The 20,727-nt window shown below is 59.2% G+C and overlaps 2 protein-coding genes across 4 annotated transcripts in view; one reads left to right on the top strand and one right to left on the bottom strand.

Moving 5' to 3' along the window:
* The window catches only part of SART1 (spliceosome associated factor 1, recruiter of U4/U6.U5 tri-snRNP), a 51,131-nt gene extending 41,366 nt beyond the window's left edge, over nt 1-9,765 (top strand). The window contains exons 17-20 of one of the 3 annotated variants that reach the window (XM_090129562.1): nt 1,320-1,455; nt 3,513-3,602; nt 5,557-5,678; nt 9,690-9,765. In XM_090129562.1, coding sequence (XP_089985688.1) covers nt 1,320-1,455; nt 3,513-3,602; nt 5,557-5,678; nt 9,690-9,708 — 367 coding nt within the window. In that variant the 3' untranslated portion in view covers nt 9,709-9,765. The other 2 variants (XM_090129563.1, XM_090129564.1) reach the window with 2 other exon arrangements.
* Nucleotides 9,766-12,387: 2,622 nt separating this feature from the next.
* Nucleotides 12,388-19,412, bottom strand: ZNHIT2 (zinc finger HIT-type containing 2). Its single transcript, XM_090129583.1, has one exon. It carries the CDS (start codon nt 18,589-18,591, stop codon nt 15,775-15,777), a length of 2,817 nt encoding a protein of 938 aa, XP_089985709.1. The 5' UTR covers nt 18,592-19,412; the 3' UTR covers nt 12,388-15,774.
* Between the last annotated feature and the right edge of the window lie 1,315 nt (nt 19,413-20,727).

A 20,727-nucleotide genomic window follows, 5' to 3' on the forward strand; every position in this document is an offset into this window, starting at 1 on the left:
CATGTGACCCCATATAACCCCATGTGACCCCATATAACCCCATAACCCCATATAACCTATCTGACCCCATAACCCCATATAACCCCGCAGGGCCATAGACGACAAGTACAGCCATTGACCCCATGACCCCATCTGACCCCATCTGACCCCATAACCCCATATAACCCCATATAACCCATATGATGGCACAGGGCCATAGAGGACAAGTACAGCCATGGACCCCATGTGACCCCATATAACCCCATGTGACCCCATCTGACCCCCATGTGACCCCATGACCCCATGTGACCCCATATAACCTATCTGACCCCATAACCCCCTGCACAGGGCCATAGAGGACAAGTACAGCCATGTGACCCCATGTGACCCCATGACCCCATATCACCCATAACCCCCTGCGCAGGGCCATCGACGACAAGTGCAGCCATTGACCCCATGACCCCATCTGACCCCATATAACCCATATAACCCCATATAACCCCACATAACCCATGACCCCATGTGACCCCATGACCCCACGTGACCCCATGACCCCATATCACCCATAACCCCCTGCGCAGGGCCATCGACAACAAGTACAGCCATTGACCCCATGACCCCATATAACCCATATAACCCCATGTGACCCCATGACCCCACGTGACCCCACGTGACCCCGTGACCCCACGTGACCACGTGACCCCACGTGACCCGCAGGGCCATCGACGACAAGTACAGCCGGCGGGAGGAGTTCCACAGCCATTGACCCCATATAACCCATATCACCCCATGTGACTCCATATAACCCATGACCTCATGTGACTCCATGACCCCACGTGACCCCACGTGACCCCATGACCCCATGTGACCCCATATCACCCATAACCCCCTGCGCAGGGCCATCGACGACAAGTACAGCCATTGACCCCATGACCCCATCTGACCCTCTATGGCCCCATGACCCTATGTGACCCCATGACCCCACGTGACCCCGTGACCCCACGTGACCCCGTGACCCCACGTGACCCGCAGGGCCATAGACGACAAGTACAGCCGGCGGGAGGAGTTCCACAGCCATTGACCCCATATCACCCATATCACCCCATATAACCCATCAACCCATGCGGCCCCATGTGACCCATGACCCCATGTGACCCCATGACCCCATAGTACCCATAACCCCCTGCGCAGGGCCATAAACGACAAGTGCAGCCATTGACCCCATGACCCCATCTGACCCCATGTGACCCCATGTAACCCATATAACCCCACATAACCTATGACCCCATCTGACCCCATGACCCCACGTGACCCCATATCACCCATAACCCCCTGCGCAGGGCCATAGACGACAAGTACAGCCGGCGGGAGGAGTTCCGCGGCTTCACGCAGGACTTCAAGGAGAAGGACGGCTACCGGCCCGACGTCAAGATCGAGTACGTGGACGAGACCGGCCGCAAGCTCAGCCCCAAGGAGGTGCGGCGATGGGGGGCGGCTATGGGGCGGGTGGGGGGCGGTGTGGGGCGGCTATGGGGCGGGGGTGGGGCGGCTATGGGGTGGGCTGTGGGGCGGCTGGGGGGCGGTGTGGGGCGGGGGTGGGGTGGGTGTGGGGCAGCTATGGGGCAGTGATGGAGTGGGCGTGGGGTGGGTGGGCTGTGGGGCGGCTGTGGGGTGGGTGTGAGGTCATTGTGGGGCAGTTATAGGGCAGCTATGGGGTGGGCGTGGGGTGGGTGTGGGGTGTGGGGTGGGGCAGCTGTGGGGCTGGTTATGGGGTATCTATGGGGCAGTGATGGAGTGGGCGTGGGGTGGGTGGGCTGTGGGGCGGCTGTGGGGTGTGGGGTGGGGCAGCTGTGGGGCAGTGATGGAGTGGGTGTGGGGTGGGTGGGTGTGGGGCAGCTGTGGGGTGGGCTGTGGGGTGTGGAGTGAGGCAGCTGTGGGGTGGGTGTGAGGTCATTGTGGGGCAGTTATAGGGCAGCTATGGGGTGGGCGTGGGGTGAGTGTGGGTTGTGGGGTGGGGCAGCTATGGGGTGGGTGTGGGGCAGCTATGGGGCAGGGATAGCGCGGCTATGGGGCAGTGATGGAGTGGGTGTGGGGTGGGTGGGTGTGGGGCAGCTATGGGGTGGGCTGTGGGGCGGCTGTGGGGTGGCTATGGGGTGGGTGTGGGGTGGGTGTGGGGCAGCTGTGGGGTGTGGGGTGGGGCGGCTATGGGGCAGGGGTGGGGCGGCTATGGGGTGTGGAGTGGGGCAGCTGTGGGGTGGGTGTGAGGTGTGGGGTGGGGCAGCTATGGGGCAGTGATGGAGTGGGCGTGGGGTGGGTGGGCTGTGGGGCGGCTGTGGGGTGGGTGTGAGGTCATCGTGGGGCAGTTATAGGGCAGCTATGGGGTGGGTGTGGGGCAGCTATGGGGCGGGGATGGGGCGGCTGTGGGGAAGTGATGGAGTGGGCGTGGGGGGCGTGGGTGTGGGGCAGCTATGGGGTGGCTGTGGGGTGTGGGGTGGGGCAGCTGTGGGGTGGCTATGGGGTGGGTGTGGGGTGGGTGTGGGGCGGCTATGGGGGTCAGTGTGGGGCGGCTATGGGGCGGGGGTGGGGTGGGTGTGGGGCAGCTATGGGGCAGTGATGGAGTGGGCGTGGGGTGGGTGGGTGTGGGGCAGCTGTGGGGTGGCTGTGGGGTGTGGGGTGGGGCAGCTGTGGGGCGGGGGTGGGGCGGCTATGGGGAAGTGATGGAGTGGGTGTGGGGTGGGTGGGTGTGGGGCAGTTATAGGGCAGCTATGGGGTGGGCATGGGTTGGGTGTGGGGTGGGTGTGGGGTGTGGGGTGGGGCAGCTATGGGGTGGGCTGTGGGGCGGCTGTGGGGTGTGGGGTGGGGCAGCTCTGGTGCGGCAATGGGGTGGGTGTGGGGCAGCTGTGGGGCAGCTATGGGGCAGTTAAGGGGCAACTATGGGGCAGCAGTGGGGCAGTTATGGGGCAGCTGTGGGGTAGTTATAGTGCAGCTATGGGGCTGTTGTGGGGCAGCAGTGGGGCAGCTATGGGGTAGCAGAGGGGCAGCTGTGGGGCAGCTATGGGGCAGTTATGGGGCAGTTATAGTGCAGCTATGGGGCAGCTGTGGGGTAGCAGTGGGGCAGCTATAGGGCAGTTATAGGGCAGCTGTGGGGCAGCTATAGGGCAGTTATACAGCTGCTATGGGGCAGTTGTGGGGCAGCTATAGGGCAGCAGTGGGGCAGCTATAGGGCAGCAGTGGGGCAGCTATAGGGCAGCTATGAGGCAGCAGTGGGGCAGCTATAGGGCAGCAGTGGGGCAGCAGTGGGGCAGCTATAGGGCAGCTATGGGGCAGCTATGGGGCAGCAGTGGGGCAGCTATGGGGCAGCTATAGGGCAGCAGTGGGGCAGCTATGGGGCAGCTATGGGGCAGTTATGGGGCAGCTGTGGGGCAGCTATAGGGCAGTTATACAGCTGCTATGGGGCAGCTATAGGGCAGCTATGGGGCAGCAGTGGGGCAGCTATGGGGCAGCAGTGGGGCAGCAGTGCGGCTGTTGCGCAGGCGTTCCGGCAGCTGTCGCACCGCTTCCATGGCAAAGGCTCGGGGAAGATGAAGACGGAGCGGCGCATGAAGAAACTGGACGAGGAGGCGGTGAGTTTGGGGCCGGAAACGGCGATTTTGGGCAAAGGGGGACTGGGGGAAATGTGTGGGGCTGAGCCCCATAGCTGTGGGTCTGGGGGTCCCGCTATGGGTCTGGGGTCCTGCTATGGGTCTGGCCCCACACTTGTGGGTCTGGGGGTCCCGCTTTGGGTCTGGCCCCACAGTTGTGGGTCTGGGGTTCCTGCTATGGGTCTGAGCCCCATACTTGTGGGTCTGGCCCCACACTTGTGGGTCTGGGGGTCTCGCTATGGGTCTGGCCCCACACTTGTGGGTCTGGGGTCCCGCTATGGGTCTGGGGGTCTCGCTATGTGTCTGGCCCCACACTTGTGGGTCTGGGGTCCCACTATGGGTCTGGGGGTCCTGCTATGGGTCTGGGGTCCCGCTATGGGTCTGGGGCTCCTGCTGTGGGTCTGGGGTTCCACTATGGGTCTGGCCCCACAGTTGTGGGTCTGGGGGTCCTGCTATGGGTCTGAGCCCCATACTTGTGGGTCTGGGGGTCCCGCTATGGGTCTGGCCCCACACTTGTGTGTCTGGGGGTCCTGCTATGGGTCTGGGGGTCCCGCTATGGATCCGGGGGTCCCGCTATGGGTCTGGGGTCCTGCTATGGGTCTGGCCCCACACTTGTGGGTCTGGGGTCCCGCTATGGGTCTGGCCCCACACTTGTGAGTCTGGGGGTCCTGCTATGGGTCTGGGAGTCCCGCTATGGGTCTGGGGTCCCGCTATGGGTCTGGGGTCCTGCTATGGGTCTGGCCCCACACTTGTGGGTCTGGGGGTCCCACTGTGGGTCTGGGAGTCCCGCTATGGGTCTGGGGTCCCGCTATGGGTCTGGGGTCCTGCTATGGGTCTGGCCCCACACTTGTGGGTCTGGGGGTCCCACTGTGGGTCTGGGGGTCCCACTATGGGTCTGGGGGTCCCACTGTGGGTCTGGGAGTCCCGCTATGTGTCTGGGGTCCCGCTATGTGTCTGGGGTCCCGCTATGGGTCTGGCCCCACACTTGTGGGTCTGGGGTCCCGCTATGGGTCTGGGAGTCCCGCTATGGGTCTGGGGGTTCCGCTATGGGTCTGGCCCCACACTTGTGGGTCTGGGAGTCCCGCTATGGATCTGGGAGTCCCGCTATGGGTCTGGGGTCCCGCTATGGGTCTGGCCCCACACGTGTGGGTCTGGGAGTCCCGCTATGGGTCTGGGGTCCTGCTGTGGGTCTGGCCCCACACGTGTGGGTCTGGGGTCCCGCTATGGGTCTGGCCCCACACGTGTGGGTCTGGGGTCCCGCTATGGGTCTGGCCCCACACGTGTGGGTCTGGGAGTCCCGCTATGGGTCTGGGGTCCCGCTATGGGTCTGGCCCCACACGTGTGGGTCTGGGGGTCCCGCTATGGGTTTGGGGTCCCGCTATGGGTCTGGGGTCCCGCTGTGGGTCTGGCCCCACACGTGTGGGTCTGGGGTCCCGCTATGGGTCTGGCCCCACACGTGTGGGTCTGGGGTCCCGCTATGGGTCTGGCCCCACACGTGTGGGTCTGGGAGTCCCGCTATGGGTCTGGGGTCCCGCTATGGGTCTGGCCCCACACGTGTGGGTCTGGGGGTCCCGCTATGGGTTTGGGGTCCCGCTATGGGTCTGGGGTCCCGCTGTGGGTCTGGCCCCACACGTGTGGGTCTGGGGTCCCGCTATGGGTCTGGCCCCACACGTGTGGGTCTGGGGGTCCCGCTATGGGTCTGGCCCCACACGTGTGGGTCTGGGGTCCCGCTATGGGTCTGGCCCCACACGTGTGGGTCTGGGAGTCCCGCTATGGGTCTGGGAGTCCCGCTATGGGTCTGGGGTCCCGCTATGGGTCTGGCCCCACACGTGTGGGTCTGGGAGTCCCGCTATGGGTCTGGGAGTCCCGCTATGGGTCTGGGGTCCCGCTGTGGGTCTGGCCCCACACGTGTGGGTCTGAGCCCGCCGCCCCGCAGCTGCTGAAGAAGATGAGCTCCAGCGACACCCCGCTGGGCACCGTGGCGCTGCTGCAGGAGAAGCAGAGGGCGCAGAAGACGCCGTACATCGTGCTGAGCGGCAGCGGGAAGAGCATGAATGCGTCCGTGGGGCACTGGGGGCACTGGGGGCGCTGGGAGGGACTGGGGGGGACTGGGAGGGACTGGGAGGAGCGTTAGGGGAGCTGGGGGGGAGCTGGGAGGGACTGGGAGGCACTGGGAGGGACTGGGGGGCACTGGGAAGAGCGTTAGGGGGGACTGGGATGGACTGGGGGGCACTGGGATGGACTGGGATGGACTCGGGGGCACTGGGAGGAGCGTTAGGGGGGCTGGGGGGGAACTGGGAGGGACTGGGGGGCACTGGGAGGGACTGGGAGGGGCACTGGGAGGAGCGTTAGGGGAGCTGGGGGGGAACTGGGAGGGACTGGGGGGCACTGGGAGGGGCACTGGGGGGAGCGTTAGGGGAGCTGGGGGGGAACTGGGAGGCACTGGGAGGGACTGGGGGGGACTGGGATGGACTGGGGGGCACTGGGGGGCACTGGGGGGAGCGTTAGGGGGGCTGGGGGGGAACTGGGAGGGACTGGGAGGGACTGGGATGGACTGGAAGGGGCACTGGGAAGAGCGTTAGGGGGGACTGGGATGGACTGGGGGGCACTGGGAGGAGTGTTAGGGGGCTGGGGGGAACTGGGAGGGACTGGGGGGCACTGGGAGGGACTGGGAGGGGCACTGGGAGGAGCGTTAGGGGAGCTGGGGGGGACTGGGATGCACTGGGAGGCACTGGGGGGTACTGGGAGGGACTGGGAGGGGCACTGGGGGGAGCGTTAGGGGAGCTGGGGGGGAACTGGGAGGCACTGGGAGGGACTGGGGGGCACTGGGAGGGACTGGGATGGACTGGGGGGCACTGGGGGGCACTGGGGGGAGCGTTAGGGGGGCTGGGGGGGAACTGGGAGGGACTGGGAGGGACTGGGATGGACTGGGGGGCACTGGGAGGAGCGTTAGGGGGGCTGGGGGGGAACTGGGAGGGACTGGTGGGGGACTGGGAGGGACTGGGAGGAGTGTTAGAGAGGACTGGGAGGGACTGGGGGGCACTGGGAGGGACTGGGATGGACTGGTGGGGACTGGGGGGGACTGGGGGGAGGAATTGGAAGGACTGGGATTGAACTGGGATGGACTGGGAGGGGGGTGGGGGAGCAGGGAGCATTAGGGGGGACTGGGATGGGACTGGGATGAACTGGGGAGCACTGGGAGGGACTGGGAGCATTGGCGGGGGCACTGGGATGGAGTGGGGGGGTCACTGGGTTAAACTGGGATGGACTGGGATGAACTCGGAATACTGGGGGGGCACTGGGATGGAGTGGGGGGGTCACTGGGTTAAACTGGGAGCATTGGGAGACACTGGGATGGAGTGGGGGGTTAAAATGGGAGCACTGGGATGAACTGGGAATACTGGGGGGTTACTGGGTTAAACTGGGAGGAACTGGGATGGACTTGGGGGAGAATTGGGTGTCCTGGGGGGGGGTCACTGGGTTAAACTGGGAGCACTGGGAAGAACTGGGAATACTGGGGGGGGACTGGGATGGAGTGGGGGGGTTACTGGGTTGAACTGGGAGCACTGGGATGAATTGGGAATACTGGGGGGGGACTGGGATGGAGTGGGGGGGTCACTGGGTTAAACTGGGAGCACTGGTTGGGGTTACTGGGTTGAACTGGGAGCACTGGGATGAATTGGGAATACTGGGGGGGGAACTGGGATGGAGTGGGGGGGTCACTGGGTTAAACTGGGAGCACTGGTTGGGGTTACTGGGTTGAACTGGGAGCACTGGGATGAACTGGGAATAGTGGGGGGGCACTGGGATGGTGTGGGGGGGTTACTGGGTTAAACTGGGAGCACTGGGGGTGTTACTGGGTTAAACTGGGAGCACTGGGAGACACTGGGATGGAGTGGGGGGGGTTAAACTGGGAATAGTGGGATGAACTGGGAATAGTGGGGGGGCACTGGGATGGTGTGGGGGGGTCACTGGGTTAAACTGGGAGGAACTGGGATGGACTTGGGGGAGAATTGGGTGTCCTGGGGGGGGGTCACTGGGTTAAACTGGGAGCACTGGGAAGAACTGGGAATACTGGGGGGGGACTGGGATGGAGTGGGGGGGTCACTGGGTTGAACTGGGAGCACTGGTTGGGGTTACTGGGTTGAACTGGGAGCACTGGGATGAATTGGGAATACTGGGGGGGGACTGGGATGGAGTGGGGGGGTTACTGGGTTAAACTGGGAGCACTGGGGGGGTTACTGGGTTAAACTGGGAGGAACTGCGATGGACTTGGGGGAGAACTGGGTGTCCTGGGGGGGTTACTGGGTTAAACTGGGAGCACTGGGATGAACTGGGAATAGTGGGGGGGCACTGGGATGGAGTGGGGGGGTCACTGGGTTAAACTGGGAGCACTGGGATGAATTGGGAATACTGGGGGGGGACTGGGATGGAGTGGGGGGGTCACTGGGTTAAACTGGGAGCACTGGTTGGGGTTACTGGGTTGAACTGGGAGCACTGGGATGAATTGGGAATACTGGGGGGGGACTGGGATGGAGTGGGGGGGTTACTGGGTTAAACTGGGAGCACTGGGGGGGTTACTGGGTTAAACTGGGAGGAACTGGGATGGACTTGGGGGAGAATTGGGTGTCCTGGGGGGGTTACTGGGTTAAACTGGGAGCACTGGGATGAACTGGGAATACTGGGGGGGGACTGGGATGGAGTGGGGGGGTTACTGGGTTAAACTGGGAGCACTGGGGGGGTTACTGGGTTAAACTGGGAGGAACTGGGATGGACTTGGGGGAGAACTGGGTGTCCTGGGGGGGTTACTGGGTTAAACTGGGAGCACTGGGATGAACTGGGAATAGTGGGGGGCACTGGGATGGAGTGGGGGGGTCACTGGGTTGAACTGGGAGCACTGGGGGTGTTACTGGGTTAAACTGGGAGCACTGGGAGACACTGGGATGGAGTGGGGGGGGTTAAACTGGGAATAGTGGGATGAACTGGGAATAGTGGGGGGGCACTGGGATGGTGTGGGGGGGTTACTGGGTTAAACTGGGAGCACTGGGGGGGTTACTGGGTTAAACTGGGAGGAACTGGGATGGACTTGGGGGAGAACTGGGTGTCCTGGGGGGGTTACTGGGTTAAACTGGGAGCACTGGGATGAACTGGGAATACTGGGGGGGGACTGGGATGGAGTGGGGGGGTCACTGGGTTGAACTGGGAGCACTGGTTGGGGTTACTGGGTTGAACTGGGAGCACTGGGATGAATTGGGAATACTGGGGGGGGAACTGGGATGGAGTGGGGGGGTCACTGGGTTGAACTGGGAGCACTGGTTGGGGTTACTGGGTTAAACTGGGAGCACTGGGATGAACTGGGAATAGTGGGGGGGCACTGGGATGGTGTGGGGGGGTTACTGGGTTAAACTGGGAGCACTGGGGGGGTTACTGGGTTAAACTGGGAGGAACTGGGATGGACTTGGGGGAGAACTGGGTGTCCTGGGGGGGTTACTGGGTTAAACTGGGAGCACTGGGATGAACTGGGAATAGTGGGGGGGCACTGGGATGGAGTGGGGGGGTCACTGGGTTAAACTGGGAGCACTGGGATGAATTGGGAATACTGGGGGGGGACTGGGATGGAGTGGGGGGGTTACTGGGTTGAACTGGGAGCACTGGTTGGGGTTACTGGGTTGAACTGGGAGCACTGGGATGAATTGGGAATACTGGGGGGGGAACTGGGATGGAGTGGGGGGGTCACTGGGTTAAACTGGGAGCACTGGGATGAACTGGGAATACTGGGGGGGGACTGGGATGGAGTGGGGGGGTCACTGGGTTAAACTGGGAGCACTGGCTGGGGTTACTGGGTTAAACTGGGAGCACTGGGAAGAACTGGGAATACTGGGGGGGGAACTGGGATGGAGTGGGGGGGTCACTGGGTTAAACTGGGAGCACTGGGATGAACTGGGAATAGTGGGGGGGCACTGGGATGGAGTGGGGGGGGGTCAGTGGGTTGAACTGGGAGCACTGGTTGGGGTTACTGGGTTGAACTGGGAGCACTGGGAGGCGCTGAGCCCCTCCCCCCCCTTACAGGAACACCATCACCAAGTGACGCCGCCCCACAAAGGAGCCGCCCCCAAAATGGGGACAATAAATTTGGGATTGGGGACAGCGCTGTGAGGGGTCGTCTCATGGGGGGGGGGGGGAGGGGGAATGACCCCCAAATGACCCCAAAACGACCCCAAAAAACCCCAAATTGACCCCAAATGACCCCAGTTCTGCTCAGCTCATCCACACCCCCAAAATGACCCCCAAAAGACCCCAAAATGACCCAAAAATGACCCAAAAATGACCCCAAAACGACCCCAAAAAAACCCAAATTGACCCCAAAATGACCCCAGTTCTGCCGAGCTCATCAAGATCCCCAAATGACCCCAAAATAACCAAAAATAACCCCAAAATGACCCAAAAATGACCCCAAAATGACTCGAATTCTGCTGAGCTCATCCACACCCCCAAAATAATCCCAAAATAACCCAAAAATGACCCCAAAATGACCCCAAAATGACCCCAATTCTGCTGAGCTCAGCCAGACCCTAAAATGTCCTCAAAAATGACCCCCAAAAAACCCCAAAATGACCCCAATTCTGCTGAGCTCATCAAGATCCCCAAATGACCCCAAAATAACCAAAAATAACCCCAAAATGACCCCAATTCTGCCGAGCTCATCCACACCCCCAAAATGACCCCCAAAAGACCCCAAAATGTCCCCAAAATGACCCCAAAATGACCCAAAAATGTCCCCAAAATGACTCGAATTCTGCTGAGCTCATCCACACCCCCAAGCTGACCTGGAATGACCCCAAAGTGACCCCAAAATGCCCCCAAATGACCCAAAAATGACCCCAATTGACCCCAAAATGACCCCAATTCTGCCGAGCTCATCAAGATCCCCAAATGACCCCAAAAGACCCCAAAATGTCCCCAAAATGACCCCAAAATGACTTGAATTCTGCTGAGCTCATCCGGACCCCAAACTGACCTGGAATGACCCCAAAATGACCCCGAAATGACCCCAAAAAACCCCAAATTGACCCCAAATGACCCCAATTCTGCTGAGCTCATCAAGATCCCCAAATGACCCCAAAATAACCAAAAATAACCCCAAAATGACCCCAATTCTACCGAGCTCATCCACACCCCCAAAATTACCCCCAAAAGACCCCAAAATGACCCCGAAATGACCCCAAAATGACCCCAAAATGACCCCAATTCTGCTGAGCTCATCAAGATACCAAAGTGACCCCAAAATAACCCCAACATGACCCCCCCCAAAAAAATGACCCCAAAATAACCTCAAATTGACCCCAAAAACGACCCAAATTCTGCTGAGCTCATCCAGACCCCAAACTGACCTGGAATGACCCCAAAGTGACCCCAAAATGACCCCAACATGACCCCCCCAAAAAAAATGACCCCAAAATAACCTCAAATTGACCCCAAAAACGACCCAAATTCTGCTGAGCTCATCCAGACCCCAAACTGACCTGGAATGACCCCAAAGTGACCCCAAAATGCCCCCAAATGACCCCAAAATAACCCCAAATTGACCCCAAATGACCCCAATTCTGCTGAGCTCATCCACACCCCCAAAATGACCCCCAAAAGACCCCAAAATGACCCAAAAATGTCCCCAAAATGACCCCAAAATGACCCCAATTCTGCTGAGCTCATCCGGACCCCAAACTGACCTGGAATGACCTCAAAATGACCCCGAAATGACCCCAAAAAACCCCAAATTGACCCCAAAATGACCCCAATTCTGCTGGGCTCATCCAGACCCCCATGCTGACCTGGAATGACCCCAAAGTGACCCCAAAATGCCCCCAAATTGACCCCAAAATGTCCCCAAAATGACCCCAAAAGACCCAAAATGACCCCAATTCTGCTGAGCTCATCAGGACCCCCAAAATGACCCCAAAATAACCAAAAATAACCCCCAGAAGACCCCAATTCTGCTGAGGCTCATCCAGACCCCCAAATGTCCTCAAAAATGACCCCCAAAAAACCCCAAAATGACCCCAATTCTGCCGAGCTCATCCACACCCCCAAAATGACCCCAAAATGACCCCGAAATGACCCCAAAAAACCCCAAATTGACCCCAAAATGACCCCAGTTCTGCTGAGCTCATCAAGATCCCCAAATGACCCCAAAATAACCAAAAATAATCCCAAAATGACCCCAATTCTGCTGGGCTCATCCAGACCCCAAACTGACCTGGAATGACCCCAAAGTGACCCCAAAATGCCCCCAAATGACCCCAAATGACCCAAATAATCCCGATTTTGCTGAGCCCATCCAGACCCCCAAAATGACCTCCACCCCCCCAAAAAAAAAAACTAAAAGACCCAAAAGGACCCCAGAATTCTGCTGAGTTCATCCACACCCCAAAAATGACCTGGAATGACCCAAAATGAACCCAGAAGACCCCAAAATGACCCCAATTCTGCTGAGCTCATCCACACCCCCAAAAATAACCCAGAACGACCCCAAAAAAGACCCCAAAACGACCCTTATTCTGCCGAGCTCATCCAGACCCCAAACTGACCCGGAATGACCCCAAATTGCCCCAAAAAAATGACCCCAAATGACCCCATAACCCGGAGAGCCCCATGACCCCAGTGGTGGGCGGGGCTTAAGTGGGAGGGGGCGTGGCCTGAGCTTGTTATGGGCGGGGCTTAAGTGAGGTGTGCTGCCGGGAGTCACGTGGGTGGCCGGTGGGCGTGGCCTGTGGTTGGTGAGCGGGGCTTTACGGGCTTGGCCTGAGGTTTCGGGGGGGGGCGTGGCCAGCGTGTAGCTGTGGGCGTGGCTTTCGGTTCCGGGCGTGGCCTGGGGTTGTGTGGGCGGGACTTTGGGTTGTGGGCGTGGCCTGAGATGCGGCCATCGGGGGTTGGTTGTGGGAGGAGCTCTTCGGGGGCGTGGCCTGGCGATATGTGGGCGTGGCTTTTTGTAGGGGGCGTGAGCGGAGATTATGTGGGCGTGGTGATTGGTTGCAAGTGTGGCTTTTTTTTTGTGGTGGGCGTGGCCTGATGACAGGTGGGCGTGGTCCGGGATAGGTAGTGGGCGTGGCCTGAAGTTATGTGGGCTGGGCTTTGTGGGGGGCGTGGCTTTGCGTGATGTGGGCGTGGTCAAGGGTTTTGTTCTGGGCGTGGCTTTTTGTAGGGGGCGTGGTCAGGGCTCGGTCTTTTAAGTGGGCGTGGCTTTTTTGTAGGGGGCGTGGTCAGGGCTTGGTCTTTTAAGTGGGCGAGGGTTTTGTAAGGGGCGTGGTCAGGGCTCGGTCTTTTTAAGTGGGCGTGGCTTTTTGTAGGGGGCGTGGTCAGGGCTCGGTCTTTTTAAGTGGGCGTGGCTTTTGTGGGGGGCGTGGTCAGGGCTTGGGCGGGTTTTAAGTAAGTGTGGCTTTTTGTAGGGGGCGTGGTCAGGGCTCGGTCTTTTAAGTGGGCGTGGCTTTTTGTAGTGGGCGTAGTCAGGGCTTGGTCTTTTAAGTGGGCGTGGCTTTTCGTAGGGGGCGTGGTCAGGGCTCGGTCTTTTAAGTGGGCGTGTCTTTTTAGGGGGCGTGGCCTGCGGCTACGCGTCGCAGATTTGTGGGCGTGGCCTGAGGTTACGTGGGCGTGGCCAGGGGGTCGGATGTGGGCGTGGCTTTTGGTGGGGGCATGCAGAAATCAAAGCCCACATCCTGAACGCAGCCCGTGTGCTGTATGCTCCATTAGCGGGCTCCAAGGACAGCAGCTCCCCCAGCCCTGCACCCCGCAAGAAACGTGCTGCACACACCAGCCACAGGAATTCCCAGGGATTCGGATGCACGTTCATTAGGTTTCATTAGCATGCAGACCCCCCCCCCCCAATGTCTGAGCAGTCAGAGGTTGGGGGGGCTCCCCTCCGGGTGGCGGTGGGATGAAGAATCGGAGTCTTCCTCGCTGTGATCTTCTGCCCTTCAGGACGCCTCCTCACCTCCCTGCTGACGTCCTCAGGCTGCTCCCAAACTCCTTATGTTCTCCACCCCCTCCTGGTCTGATTGCGCCTGCAGTCCCCATTCTTCTGACAACTCCACACGTTTGCTTCTGTAAATTACCTCTCGATCCCCACGTCCTCTGAAGCCCTTCTCTCGTCCTTCACTCTGCTTCCCCTCTCTCTGCTTCCCATCTCAATGGTTCCCCTCTCTTTGGTTCCCATCTCAATTGTTTCCCATCTCAATGGTTCCCCATCTCAATGGTTCCCCTCTCTTTGGTTCCCATCTCAATGGTTCCCCTCTCCCTGGGTTCCCATCTCAATGGTTCCTCTCTCTCTGGGTTCCCATCTCCATGCTTTCTGGCTCAATGGTTCTGCTTTCTGATTCTCCTCTCTATGGTTCTGAGTTCCCATCTCTCTGGTTCTGATTTCTATGGTTCTGATTTCTATGGTCCCCATCTCAATGGTTCCCCTCTCTATGGTTCCCATCTCCATACTTTCTGCTCACGGATTCCTCTCTGATTCCCCTCTCTATGGTTCCTGTCTCTCTGAGTTCCCAACTCTCTGGTTCCCCTCTCCATGGTTCCCATCTCAATGGTTCCCCTCTCCATGGGTTCCCATCTCCATGCTTTCTGCTCTCTGATTCCCCTGATTCCCCTATCTACGGTTCCTGTCTCTCTGAGTTCCCAACTCTCTGGTTCCCAACTCTCTGGTTCCCATCTCCATGCTTTCTTCTGATTCCTCTCTGGTTCCCCTCTCTTTGGTTCCCCTCTCTATGGTTCCCTTCTCTCTGGGTTCCCATCTCCATGCTTTCTGGCTCAATGGTTCTGCTTTCTGATTCTCCTCTCTATGGTTCTGAGTTCCCATCTCTCTGGTTCTGATTTCTATGGTTCCCATCTCCATGGTTCCCCTCTCCATGCTGTCTGTCTCTATGGTTCTGCTGATTCCCCTCTCTATGGTTTCTGTCTGAGTTCCCAACTCTCTGGTTCCCCTCTCCATGGTTCCTTCTCTCTGGTTCCCATCTCAATGGTTCCCCTCTCTCTGGTTCCCATCTCCATGGTTTCTGTCTCTATGGTTCTGCTCTGATTCCTCTCTGATTTCCTTCTCTATGATTCCTGTCTCTCTGAGTTCCCAACTCTATGGTTTCCATCTCCATGCTTTCTGTCTCTATGGTTCTGCTCTCTCTGATTCCACTTTTCTATGGTTCCCATCTCTATGCTTCCAATTTCCAAGGGTTCCCCTCTCCCTGGTTCCCCTCTCCCTGGGTTCCTCTCTCTGGTTCTCCTATATTTCCAATCTCCATGGATCCCACCTCCATGGTTCCAGTCCCTATTGGTTCCCATCTCCATGGTTTCTGTCCCTATGGCTCCCCTCTCTCTGGTTCCCATCTCTCTGATTCCCCTTTCTATGGTGCCCATCTCAATGGTTCCCCTCTCTCTGGGTTCCCATCTCCATGCTTTCTGTCCCTATGGTTCTCCTCTCTCTGGTTCCCCTATGAATTCCCATCCCCATGGTTCTGCTCTCTCAGGTTCCCCTCTCTGTGATTCCCCTTTCTATGGTTCCCATCTCCATGGTTTCCCCTCTCTCTGGTTCTCATCTCTGTGATTCCCCTTTCCATGGTTCCACTCTCCACGGGTTTCCATCTCCACGGTTCCCATCTCCATGGTTCCCATCTCTCTGCTTCCCTCTCTATGGATTCCCATCTCCATGGTTCTGCTCTCTCAGGTTCCCCTCTCTGTGATTCCCCTTCTTATGGCTCCCATCTCCATGGTTCCCATCTCCATGGTTCCACTCTCTGTGGTTTCTGCCTCCATGGTTTCCCCTCTCTCTGATTCCCCTTTCTATGGTTTCCCATCTCCATGGTTCCCATCTCCGTGGTTCCCATCTCCGTGGTTCTGCTCTGATTTCCCTCTCTCTGGTTCCATTCTCTATGGTTCCCCTCTCCATGGGTTCCCCTCTCTCTGGTTCACTTGATTCCCCTTTCTATGGTTCCCATCTCCATGTTTTCCTCTCTCTCTCCAGTTCCCCTCTCTATGGTTCCCGTCTCCACGATTCCCATCTCTCTGGTTCTGCTGTTTCCCCTCTCCATGGTTCCCATCTCCATGGTTCCCCTCTCTCTGTTTTCCCTCTCTATGCTTCCCATCTCTGTGGTTTCCTCTCTGATTCCCTTCTCTATGCTTCCCATCTCCATGGGTTCCCCTCTCTCTGCTTCCTCTCCCCCCCCCACATCCCCCTCCCCCCCTTTGCCATTCTGGCGCTCAGCTCCTCCGTTTCAGCTGCCATCTCCCCCAGCGCAGCCGCTCCTCTCTCCCGACTCCAAGCCAGCAGGAAGCCACATTTCCTCCGCGCTCGGCCCAACCTTTCCCTCTCCTCCCCCCTTTCCATCCTCCTCGCCCTCTCCAGCATCACCTCTAAGTGATGCAGCGCCGTCTCCACGTCCTCAGTGGGTCGATGCCGGCTGCGTCCCCTCATCAGCTCAGCCACGGCCGTAACGGTGCCGGCATCACCCAAAGGACACCGCGGGTAACCGGCGGCTTCGGCCGAGCGCCGGGCATCCAGCAGAGCCTCCACGGTGGAGGAGAAGGGCTGACGGCCACGCAGAGCGGCTGAGACGGCCAGGGCGGCCATGGCGACGTCGGGGAGGAAGGAATCGTCCCCCACGTGCAGGCTGAGGGCGAAGGCGTAACCGTAGAGAACGTTGGGAAGCTGGAAGCGCAGCAGCGGGGACGGAGCTGGGGCACGGAAGGAGCTGAGGGGGGGCACAGAGGTGGGGGTGGGGGGCGTCGGGCCTGGAATGCCAGCGTCGTCATCGGCGCTGTGCCCGTCGGTGTCACCGGGATCAGCGCTGTCCTCGTCGTCATCGGTGACACTATTGTCATTGCTGACCCCATTGTCATCGCTGTCATCATCATCACTGGTGACCCCATTGTCATTGGTGACCCCGTTGTCATTGCTGACACCATTGTCATCGCTGTCCTCATCATCATCGGCGACACCGTTGTCATTGGTCACCCCATTCTCATCGCTGTCCTCATCATCATTGGTGACCCCATTGTCATCGGTGACCCCGTTGTCATTGCTGACCCCATTCTCATCGCTGTCCTCATCATCATCGGCGACCCCATTGCCACCACTGAGCCCATTGTCATTGCTGACCCCAATGTCATCGCTGTCCTTATCATCACTGGTGACCCCATTGTCATTGCTGACCCCATTGCCACCACTGACCCCATTGTCATCAGTGATCCCATTGTCATCGCTGTCCTCGTCATCATTGGCAACCCCATTGTCATCGGTGACCCCGTTGTCATTGCTGACCCCAATGTCATCGCTGTCCTCATCATCACTGGTGACTCCATTGTTATTGGTGACCCCATTGTCATTGGTCACCCCATTGTCATCGCTGTCATCATCATCGGCGACCCCATTGTCATTGGTCACCCCATTGTCATTGGTGACACCGCTGTCATCGCTGTCCTCATCATCATTGGCAACCCCGTTCTCATCGGTGACCCCATTGTCACTGCTGACCCCAATGCCACCACTGTCCCCAACGTCAGCGCTGTCCTCGTCATCATTGGTGACCCCATTGTCATCAGTGACCCCAAAGCCATTGTTGACCCCAGTGCCACCACTGACCCCACTGCCATCGCTGTCCTCATCATCATTTGTGACCCCGTTGTCATCGGTGACCCCAATGTCTCTGCTGACCCCGCTGCCACCACTGACCCCACTGTCACCGGTGTCCCTGCATTCCATCTTCTTGCCTTCCTCCTCCTCCCTTATGGCCTCACTCCTATTGGCCACAATGGCTTCGCTCTTCTCAGCCATTTTGGCCGAGCTCTTGTTGGCCACATGGGCTGTCCTCTCGTTGGCCACATTGGCTTCAGTCTCATTGGCCACATTGGCCATCCTCTCATTGGCCACACTGGCTGTCCTCTCATTGGCCATGTTGGCTTCAGTCTCACCGACCATGTTGGCCACACTGGCTTCAGTCTTGTTGGCCATGTTGGCCACACTGGCTGTCCTCTCATTGGCCACATTGGCTTCAGTCTCACTGACCACGTTGACCATGTTGACTGTCCTCTTGCTAGCCACATTGGCTGTGCCCTTTTTGGCCACATTGGCTGTCCTCTCATTGGCCACCTTGGCTGTGCTCTCGTTGGCCACACAGGCCGTCCTCTCGTTGGCCACCTTGGCTGTGCCCTTTTTGGTCACATTGGCTGTGCCCTCATTGGCTACACTGGTTGTCCTCTCATTGGCCACCTTGGCTGTCCTCTCATTGGCCACGCAGGCCGTTCTCTTGCTGGCCACCTTGGCTGTGGTCTCAGTGGCCACCCTGGTTGTCCTCTCATTGGCCACTTTGGCTGTGGTCTCAGTGGCCACCCTGGTTGCCCTCTCATTGGCCACTTCGGCTGTGGTCTCAGTGGCCACCCTGGCTGCGCCCTTTTTGCCCAGCCTGGCACCCGTCTCCTTGCCCACCCTGGCCGCGCTCTTATCAGCCGCGCCACCCCCCCTGTTGCCGCCTGTGCCTCTGGTGGCCGCCGTGCCCCGGCTGCTCGCCCCCCTCCCCGCCCCGCCCGCCCCCTTTCCGTCCGCCCAGCCCTCCCCCCCCCCGATCTCCTCCACCAGCCTCCTCCTCCCCCACCACCACGGCCTCCAGGGCGGCAGCAGCCGGGCGGCCTCCCCGCTTTTCAGCATCCTCCGGAATTCGGCCTTTTGCTCCTCGCTCAGCCGCCCCCACAACCCGCGCTCCTCTCCCCCCCCCACGCCGTCCCGCAGCCTCCCCATGGCGTCCCCCAGCCGGGCCACCTCGGACGGCTCCGGAGTCGCTTTGGAGCTCAATTCCCGCAGCACCTGCTCGCGGTAGAAGGCCTCGGCGCAGGCCCCGTGCCCGCGGTAGCAGCCGAGGGAGCAGAGGCGGCGGTTGCAGCGGGGACACGTGTACGGAGCGCCGGCGGCCGCGCAGTGATCGCAGGCGGCCGCCATCTTGGTTTCGCTGCGCGGGGGACTTCCGCTTCCGGTCTCTGCTGAGGCCTCTTCCGGTTCTCGCTTTGGTCTCTTCCGGTCCCGCTCGGCTGCTTCCGGAAACGCTCGATTTCTTCGGCCCCGCTCGGCTCTTTCCGTTCTCACTCGGCTTCTCCCGCCTCCCTCTCGGCTCTTTCCGGTCCGTCTTCGTTTCTTTCACCCCCACTCAGCTCCTTCCGGAAGCGCTCGGCCCTTTCCGTCCCCGCTCGGCTCTTTCCGGTCCCTTTCGTCTTTTGCCGCCCCCACTCGGCTTCTTCCGGCCTCTCTCGGCCCTTTCCGGTTCTACTCGGCCCTTTCCGGCCTTGCTCAGCTCTCCCCTCTTCCCCTCCTCCCCCCGCCGACGTTCGGCTCTTTCCGGAATCGCTCGGCTCTTTCCGGTCCCTTTCGTCTTCTGCCGCCCCCGCTCGGCTTCTTCCGGCCTCTCTCGGCCCTTTCCGGCCTTGCTCGGCTCTCCCCTCCCACTCCCCGCCCACCTCGGCTCTTTCCGGAATCGCTCGGCTCCTTCCGCTCCAACTCGGCTCTTTCCGGCCCCCCTGGGCTTTCCCCTTTCTCCCCCAGCCCACGCTCGGCTCTTTCCGGAATCGCTCGGCATATTCCGGCCCCCTGGGCTCTCCCCTCCCCACGCGTCCACGCTCGGTTGTTTCCGGAATGACTCGGCTTATTCCGGCCCCTCTCGGCCCTCTCTTCTTCCCCCCGCCCACCTCGGCTCTTTCCGGAATCGCTCGGCTCTTTCCGGCCCTCCTGGGTTCTCCCTTCCTCCCCCCGCCCACCTCGTCTCTTTCCGGAATCTCTCGGCTCTTTCCGGCCCCGCTCGGCTCTCCCTTCCCCCACACCCCCCTCCCCCACGCTCGGCTTTTTCCGCCCCCGCTCGGCTCTTTCCGCCGCTCGCAGCGCTCCCCGCCCCCGCACGGCGCTTCCCTGTAATTAACAGCCGCGCGGCGCCTCTAATTAACGTCTGCGGGCGCCCCGCCTCTAATTAAGGCTCATTAACACCCCCGCCGGGCGCTGAGGGAGACGGGGACTCATTAAGCGCAGGTTTCGCTTTTCCCAGCGCTGCGATGGACCCGAAAGCCCCAAAAAACCCCAAAACTGGACCCAAAAAAACCCCAAATGGCCCCAAAAAAACCTCAAATAACCCCCAAAAACCCCAAAGAACCCCAAAATGGGAGCCCAGAAATCCGAAATGTGGGGTTTGGGGGACAGAAGGGTGAGGGGGGTGGGCTCCAAAATGGGGTTAAAAAGCGAAAAATTGGGATTTTTTGACGGGAAGAGGGGAAATTCGACCCAAAAACGGGACTCTGCACCCTTAAAAATGGGGGTTTTGATGCGAAATTTGGGGGATGTGGCCCCAAGGTGGCGGCTGGACCCTTAAAAGTGGGGGTTTGGGATGTAAAATTTGGGGGTTTGACCCAAAAATGGGGTTTGGAGCCTTAAAAATTGGAGTTCGGGGCAAAAATTGGGGAAATTGGTTCCAAGAAATGGGATTTAGAAGCTTAAAAACAGGATTTTGAGACACAAAATTTGGGGGGTTGACCCCAAAACGGGGTTTTGGCCATTAAAAATTGGTGTTCAAGGCAAAAAAATGTGGGATGTTGGTTCCAAAAATGGGCTTTGGAAGGTTAAAAATGGGGTTTTGAAAACTAAAATGTGGGAATTTGGTCCCAAAATGGGGTTTGGGCCCTTAAAACTGGGCTTTTCAGATGTAATGTTTGGGGATTTGGTTCCAGAAGTGGGATTTGGACCCCTAAAAATGAGGATTTGTGACTGAAAATTCGAGATTTGATCCCAAAAATGGGGTTTGGGCTCATAAAAGTGTGGCTTAGAGATGTAAAACCTGGGGATTTGATCCCAAAATTGGGGTTTGGACTCATAAAGGTGTGGCTTAGAGATGTAAAATTCGAGATTTGACCCCAAAAATGGGGTTTGGACTCATAAAAGTGGGGCTTAGAGATGTAAAACCTGGGGATTTGATCCCAAAAGTGGGGTTTGGACCCATAAAAATGGGGCTTAGAGATGTAAAATTCGAGGTTTGATCACAATAGTGGGGTATGGACTCATAAAAATGGGGTTTAGAGATGTAAAATCTGGGGATTTGAT

The sequence above is a fragment of the Phasianus colchicus genome, chromosome 37 (genome assembly GCF_987193195.1).
Source record: "Phasianus colchicus chromosome 37, bPhaCol1.hap1.1, whole genome shotgun sequence".
NCBI classification, from domain to species: Eukaryota; Metazoa; Chordata; class Aves; order Galliformes; family Phasianidae; genus Phasianus; species Phasianus colchicus.